Source organism: Myotis myotis, unplaced genomic scaffold, assembly GCF_014108235.1.
Source record: "Myotis myotis isolate mMyoMyo1 unplaced genomic scaffold, mMyoMyo1.p scaffold_m19_p_10, whole genome shotgun sequence".
In the NCBI taxonomy this organism is placed as follows: domain Eukaryota; kingdom Metazoa; phylum Chordata; class Mammalia; order Chiroptera; family Vespertilionidae; genus Myotis; species Myotis myotis.
Window position 1 is genome coordinate 13,047,639 of NW_023416314.1, and position 7,957 is coordinate 13,055,595.

The 7,957-nt window shown below is 48.7% G+C and overlaps 2 protein-coding genes across 2 annotated transcripts; both read left to right on the forward strand.

Moving 5' to 3' along the window:
* The first annotated feature begins 459 nt into the window (after positions 1-459).
* LOC118664430 (importin subunit alpha-1-like) lies at positions 460-2,313 on the forward strand. Its single transcript, XM_036324526.1, has one exon. It carries the CDS (start codon positions 580-582, stop codon positions 2,167-2,169), a length of 1,590 nt encoding a protein of 529 aa, XP_036180419.1. The 5' UTR covers positions 460-579; the 3' UTR covers positions 2,170-2,313.
* A 2,146-nt stretch (positions 2,314-4,459) lies between these two features.
* LOC118664434 (importin subunit alpha-1-like) lies at positions 4,460-6,250 on the forward strand. Its single transcript, XM_036324529.1, has one exon. The coding sequence runs from the start codon at positions 4,580-4,582 to the stop codon at positions 6,167-6,169; it is 1,590 nt and encodes a 529-aa protein (XP_036180422.1). The 5' UTR covers positions 4,460-4,579; the 3' UTR covers positions 6,170-6,250.
* Positions 6,251-7,957: the final 1,707 nt, after the last annotated feature.

Below are 7,957 nucleotides of genomic sequence, written 5' to 3' on the forward strand. Positions count from 1 at the left end.
CATATGTTTCAAGGGACCTGGAGCATATGGCATACTGTTCTTAATATGTTTTCTCCCCTCCTTGGCACTATGTGTTTTAACCAAGGTCACCTCTCTGAGAAAGGTTGTTTCCCCAGGTAGGGATTTTTCCCTGAAGTTAGGGAGGGAATAAAACAATTTAACTAAGTGCCAGCCGGGTGGTTAATCACTTTAACAACGAACAATCATGCTTAAGCTACATAATCTTTAATCCCTGGAATGGAGAAGAGAGACGCCCTAACCTTTGGAATAGACATTGATAGGATTAAAATCAACTGGTATAAATACAGATGTAACAAGACACTAAAACACAGAACCTGGCTGGAGATCCTGGACAGAACTTGGCTGGAGATCCTAGCTAGGCTGCTGATCAACTGAACGCTGTCTCCGTGTCCTTCATTCTTCGCTGACTCTGTCGACACCTTTAGGAACCCCTGGACCTGCTGGGGTTGGACCCCAACACACCGTCTGAGAGCTGAGCCACTGTAGACGTCCTCTGCTCACGGGTCTCCTGTGAAAGCCTGAGCGGCTGTGTGGAGTTTCTTCCTTTGTCTCATAACCATGTCCACCAACAAGAATGCTAATTCGCTAGCTGCCCACCTTAACAGATTCAAGAACAAGGGGAAAGACAGTACAGAAATGAGGCGGCGCCGAATAGAAGTTAATGTGGAGCTGAGGAAAGCTAAGAAGGATGACCAGATGCTGAAAAGGAGAAATGTGAGCTCCTTTCCCAATGATGCTACCTCTCCACTGCAGGAAAACCGCAACAACCAGGGCACTGTAAATTGGTCTGTTGAGGACATTGTCAAAGGCATAAATAGCAACAATTTGGGAAGCCAGCTCCAAGCTACTCAGGCTGCAAGGAAACTGCTTTCTAGGGGAAAACAGCCACCCATAGACAACATCATCCGGGCTGGTTTGATCCCACAATTTGTGTCCTTCTTGGGCAGAAGTGACTCTAGTCGCATCCAGTTTGAATCTGCTTGGGCCCTCACTAACATTGCTTCCGGGACTTCGGAACAGACCAAAGCTGTAGTAGATGGAGGTGCTATTCCAGCATTCATTTCTCTGTTGGCATCTCCCCACGCTCACATCCGTGAACAAGCCGCATGGGCCCTAGGAAATATTGCAGGTGATGGTTCAGTTTTCCGAGACTTGGTTATCAGGTATGGTGCAGTTGACCCACTGTTGGCTCTTCTTTCAGTTCCTGATATGTCGTCTTTAGCATGTGGTTACTTAGGTAAACTGACCTGGACACTTTTAAACCTTTGTCGCCACAAGAATGCTGTACCCCCATTAGATGCTGTTGAGAAGATTCTTCCAACTTTAGTTCGTCTCCTGCATCATGATGATCCAGAAGTATTAGCAGATAGCTGCTGGGCCATCTCCTACCTTACTCTTGGTCCACATGAACAGATTGAAATGGTTGTGAAAACAGGAGCTGTGCCCCAACTTGTGAAGCTCCTAGGAGCTACTGAATTGCCAATTGTGACTCCTGCGCTAAGAGCGATAGGAAATATTGCCGCTGGGACGTATGAACAGACGCAGGTTGTAATAGATGCAGGAGCACTTGCCATCTTTCCCAGCCTACTGATGAACTCGGAAACTAAAATTCAGAAGGAAGCTACACGGACCATGTCAAACATCACAACTGGCCGCCAGGACCAGATACAGCAAGTTGTGAATCATGGATTAGTCCCATTCCTCATTGTTGTTCTTGCTAAGGCGGACTTTCAGACACAAAAGGAAGCTGTATGGGCTGTGAGCAACTATACAAGTGGTGGAACAGTTGAACAGATTGTATACCTCGTTCATTGTGGCATAATAGAACCACTGATGAACCTCTTAACTGCAAAAGATACCAAAATTATTATGGTTATTCTGGATGCCATTTCCAATATATTCCAGGCTGCTGAGAAACTAGGTGAAACTGAGAAACTAAGTACAATGATTGAAGAATGTGGAGGTTTGGACAAAATTGAAGCTCTACAAAACCATAAAAATGAGTCTGTGTACGAAGCGTCACTAAACTTGATTGAAAAATATTTTTCTGTAGAGGAAGAGGAAGATCAAAATGTCGTGCCAGAAACTACCTCTGAAGGTTACACGTCCCAAGTTCGGGATGGCACTCCTGGGACCTTTAACTTTTAGATTGTACAACTGAGGCATAAAGTTGTCTGTTGTGTACTATGTTTGGTATAAGTACGTCTTACTGTTTCTCTACTAAGAACTCTTTTTAAGCCCTGATTGGTTTGGCTCAGTGGATGGAGAGTCAGCCTGCAGACTCAAGGGTCCCAGGTTCGGTTCCGGTCGGGGGCATGCGTGTTGGTGTGGGCACATCCCCAGCGGGAGGCGTGCAGGAGGCAGCTGATCTGTGTTTCTCTCTCATTGATGTTTCTGGCTCTCAATCCCTCTCCCTTCCTCCCTGTGAAAGATCAATAAATTTTTTTTTTTAAAAAAAGAACTCTTTTTAAATGTGGTTTGTTGTTGTAGCACTTTTTACAATGAATCTATACTTGAACAGTTCCAAACTGTACATACTGTATGAAGCTTCTACTCTCTGTGAGTTTCTCCTATGTGGAATTTCATATCTTGCAGTCTCCTGTAAATAAAGATTAAATTCCACCCCTTACCCCCCCCCAAAAAAAATCCAAAACCAAAAACAAAACCCTTAACAAAGTGCCAGGCGGGTAGTTCACACCTGACCAGTGCCCGTCTGCAGCAGATGTGCAGCCCTGAGCTGGCTGTTCACGCTGAGGTTGAGGCCTCGTGGTGGCCGGTGCCATGGATCTGTCTCTCGCCCAATGGGGTGTGCTGGGCCCTCCCCGGAGAAGAATCCTGGGTTCCCAACGAGATGTGACCCGAGCCGGGACCCCGTTGGCAGGCGAGGGGAGCCCAAGGCAGGTGCTGGGCATGGACGGCACGGGGGCATAGGCTACCAAGGAGACAGAACTGAGGCTCTTGCAGGGGCGCGTTGCCCCATCCCTCATCTGCACACCTCACATCACCCTGCTTGGCCCCGGAGGATGGCTGGTTAGCCAGAGATGGTAATATTCCTCAGGGAAGGAACAACCTAAGACAGACACAGTCGCAGCGGGGCCATCAGGAGACAACTTGGGGGTCAACGGAGGTGGGGCACAGGCCCTCACCGCGCCTCCCCCCAACTTTGCAGAGGCCTGAACCCTCACCCCTTCTGAGGGAGGTCTCCTGCCCCCATGGCTGCTTCGCTTCCCACACCCAGATCACATTAGGACCCAGGTAAAGTCAAAGACTGGCTGACAGCGGCTGCCCTGTCACTGTGCAACAGGACTTGTTCCCCATTTCTACCTTGGACCATAGGGAAAGGGGCAGCTGAAGGAAAGGGCTGTGTCAGGATGTTGTCTTCTTCCCTTTCTTCTCCCTCTTTTTTTCTAAACACTTCCATGCCTTGTAGTTCTTTTGCTTTCTCTTCTTTTTCTCTCTACTACCCTCCATCTCCTCCTCCTCCTCCTCCTCCTCCTCCTCCTCCTCCTCCTCCTCCTTCTCCTCCCTGGTATCTTCCATATCAGCTTACCCAGAGGGCACAGCTGGCTCCTCCCCGGACACCGACACCACCACCAAGAGCGGCCCTGATGGACCCTTTGATGCAGCCCTTCAACTCGCTGAAGCTTCGGGAAGCCCGTCGCCAATGACGCCGCCCGCTAGCCGGATCAACAAGGACAACCAAACCACAGACTTGAGGACAGCTGAAATCCCTTGACTGAACAGGCCCGAAACCTTCTACAGGAACCAGGCTCCTTGTGCACTCCAACCACTATGTTTATAGCTATGCTCGCTATCATTGCTTGTCAGTCTTCTTCCGAGCCTTAAACAACCCAATCCAAGAGGTGGCCACAGATTTACATGCGCCATCATTTAAAAAATAAAAACGGGGGAATTTGCCTGAAGCCGGTCCATCCTTGCTGCTTGACACAGTTGCTGCAGGGAAGGAACTTCTGCTCAGCATATGTTTCAAGGGACCTGGAGCATATGGCATACTGTTCTTAATATGTTTTCTCCCCTCCTTGGCACTATGTGTTTTAACCAAGGTCACCTCTCTGAGAAAGGTTGTTTCCCCAGGTAGGGATTTTTCCCTGAAGTTAGGGAGGGAATAAAACAATTTAACTAAGTGCCAGCCGGGTGGTTAATCACTTTAACAACGAACAATCATGCTTAAGCTACATAATCTTTAATCCCTGGAATGGAGAAGAGAGACGCCCTAACCTTTGGAATAGACATTGATAGGATTAAAATCAACTGGTATAAATACAGATGTAACAAGACACTAAAACACAGAACCTGGCTGGAGATCCTGGACAGAACTTGGCTGGAGATCCTAGCTAGGCTGCTGATCAACTGAACGCTGTCTCCGTGTCCTTCATTCTTCGCTGACTCTGTCGACACCTTTAGGAACCCCTGGACCTGCTGGGGTTGGACCCCAACACACCGTCTGAGAGCTGAGCCACTGTAGACGTCCTCTGCTCACGGGTCTCCTGTGAAAGCCTGAGCGGCTGTGTGGAGTTTCTTCCTTTGTCTCATAACCATGTCCACCAACAAGAATGCTAATTCGCTAGCTGCCCACCTTAACAGATTCAAGAACAAGGGGAAAGACAGTACAGAAATGAGGCGGCGCCGAATAGAAGTTAATGTGGAGCTGAGGAAAGCTAAGAAGGATGACCAGATGCTGAAAAGGAGAAATGTGAGCTCCTTTCCCAATGATGCTACCTCTCCACTGCAGGAAAACCGCAACAACCAGGGCACTGTAAATTGGTCTGTTGAGGACATTGTCAAAGGCATAAATAGCAACAATTTGGGAAGCCAGCTCCAAGCTACTCAGGCTGCAAGGAAACTGCTTTCTAGGGGAAAACAGCCACCCATAGACAACATCATCCGGGCTGGTTTGATCCCACAATTTGTGTCCTTCTTGGGCAGAAGTGACTCTAGTCGCATCCAGTTTGAATCTGCTTGGGCCCTCACTAACATTGCTTCCGGGACTTCGGAACAGACCAAAGCTGTAGTAGATGGAGGTGCTATTCCAGCATTCATTTCTCTGTTGGCATCTCCCCACGCTCACATCCGTGAACAAGCCGCATGGGCCCTAGGAAATATTGCAGGTGATGGTTCAGTTTTCCGAGACTTGGTTATCAGGTATGGTGCAGTTGACCCACTGTTGGCTCTTCTTTCAGTTCCTGATATGTCGTCTTTAGCATGTGGTTACTTAGGTAAACTGACCTGGACACTTTTAAACCTTTGTCGCCACAAGAATGCTGTACCCCCATTAGATGCTGTTGAGAAGATTCTTCCAACTTTAGTTCGTCTCCTGCATCATGATGATCCAGAAGTATTAGCAGATAGCTGCTGGGCCATCTCCTACCTTACTCTTGGTCCACATGAACAGATTGAAATGGTTGTGAAAACAGGAGCTGTGCCCCAACTTGTGAAGCTCCTAGGAGCTACTGAATTGCCAATTGTGACTCCTGCGCTAAGAGCGATAGGAAATATTGCCGCTGGGACGTATGAACAGACGCAGGTTGTAATAGATGCAGGAGCACTTGCCATCTTTCCCAGCCTACTGATGAACTCGGAAACTAAAATTCAGAAGGAAGCTACACGGACCATGTCAAACATCACAACTGGCCGCCAGGACCAGATACAGCAAGTTGTGAATCATGGATTAGTCCCATTCCTCATTGTTGTTCTTGCTAAGGCGGACTTTCAGACACAAAAGGAAGCTGTATGGGCTGTGAGCAACTATACAAGTGGTGGAACAGTTGAACAGATTGTATACCTCGTTCATTGTGGCATAATAGAACCACTGATGAACCTCTTAACTGCAAAAGATACCAAAATTATTATGGTTATTCTGGATGCCATTTCCAATATATTCCAGGCTGCTGAGAAACTAGGTGAAACTGAGAAACTAAGTACAATGATTGAAGAATGTGGAGGTTTGGACAAAATTGAAGCTCTACAAAACCATAAAAATGAGTCTGTGTACGAAGCGTCACTAAACTTGATTGAGAAATATTTTTCTGTAGAGGAAGAGGAAGATCAAAATGTCGTGCCAGAAACTACCTCTGAAGGTTACACGTCCCAAGTTCGGGATGGCACTCCTGGGACCTTTAACTTTTAGATTGTACAACTGAGGCATAAAGTTGTCTGTTGTGTACTATGTTTGGTATAAGTACGTCTTACTGTTTCTCTACTAAGAACTCTTTTTAAGCCCTGATTGGTTTGGCTCAGTGGATGGAGAGTCAGCCTGCGGACTCAAGGGTCCCAGGTTCGGTTCCGGTCGGGGGCATGCGTGTTGGTGTGGGCACATCCCCAGCGGGAGGCGTGCAGGAGGCAGCTGATCTGTGTTTCTCTCTCATTGATGTTTCTGGCTCTCAATCCCTCTCCCTTCCTCCCTGTGAAAGATCAATAAATTTTTTTTTTTAAAAAAAGAACTCTTTTAAATGTGGTTTGTTGTTGTAGCACTTTTTACAATGAATCTATACTTGAACAGTTCCAAACTGTACATACTGTATGAAGCTTCTACTCTCTGTGAGTTTCTCCTATGTGGAATTTCATATCTTGCAGTCTCCTGTAAATAAAGATTAAATTACACCCCTTACCCCCCCCCCAAAAAAAATCAAAACCAAAAACAAAACCCTTAACAAAGTGCCAGGCGGGTAGTTCACACCTGACCAGTGCCCGTCTGCAGCAGATGTGCAGCCCTGAGCTGGCTGTTCACGCTGAGGTTGAGGCCTCGTGGTGGCCGGTGCCATGGATCTGTCTCTCGCCCAATGGGGTGTGCTGGGCCCTCCCCGGAGAAGAATCCTGGGTTCCCAACGAGATGTGACCCGAGCCGGGACCCCGTTGGCAGGCGAGGGGAGCCCAAGGCAGGTGCTGGGCATGGACGGCACGGGGGCATAGGCTACCAAGGAGACAGAACTGAGGCTCTTGCAGGGGCGCGTTGCCCCATCCCTCATCTGCACACCTCACATCACCCTGCTTGGCCCCGGAGGATGGCTGGTTAGCCAGAGATGGTAATATTCCTCAGGGAAGGAACAACCTAAGACAGACACAGTCGCAGCGGGGCCATCAGGAGACAACTTGGGGTCAACGGAGGTGGGGCACAGACCCTCACCGCGCCTCCCCCCAACTTTGCAGAGGCCTGAACCCTCACCCCTTCTGAGGGAGGTCTCCTGCCCCCATGGCTGCTTCGCTTCCCACACCCAGATCACATTAGGACCCAGGTAAAGTCAAAGACTGGCTGACAGCGGCTGCCCTGTCACTGTGCAACAGGACTTGTTCCCATTTCTACCTTGGACCATAGGGAAAGGGGCAGCTGAAGGAAAGGGCTGTGTCAGGATGTTGTCTTCTTCCCTTCTTCTCCCTCTTTTTTTCTAAACACTTCCATGCCTTGTAGTTCTTTGCTTTCTCTTCTTTTTCTCTCTACTACCCTCCATCTCCTCCTCCTCCTCCTCCTCCTCCTCCTCCTCCTCCTCCTCCTCCTTCTCCTCCCTGGTATCTTCCATATCAGCTTACCCAGAGGGCACAGCTGGCTCCTCCCCGGACACCGACACCACCACCAAGAGCGGCCCTGATGGACCTTTGATGCAGCCCTTCAACTCGCTGAAGCTTCGGGAAGCCCGTCGGCCAATGACGCCGCCCGCTAGCCGGATCAACAAGGACAACCAAACCACAGACTTGAGGACAGCTGAAATCCCTTGACTGAACAGGCCCGAAACCTTCTACAGGAACCAGGCTCCTTGTGCACTCCAACCACTATGTTTATAGCTATGCTCGCTATCATTGCTTGTCAGTCTTCTTCCGAGCCTTAAACAACCCAATCCAAGAGGTGGCCACAGATTTACATGCGCCATCATTTAAAAAATAAAAACGGGGGAATTTGCCTGAAGCCGGTCCATCCTTGCTG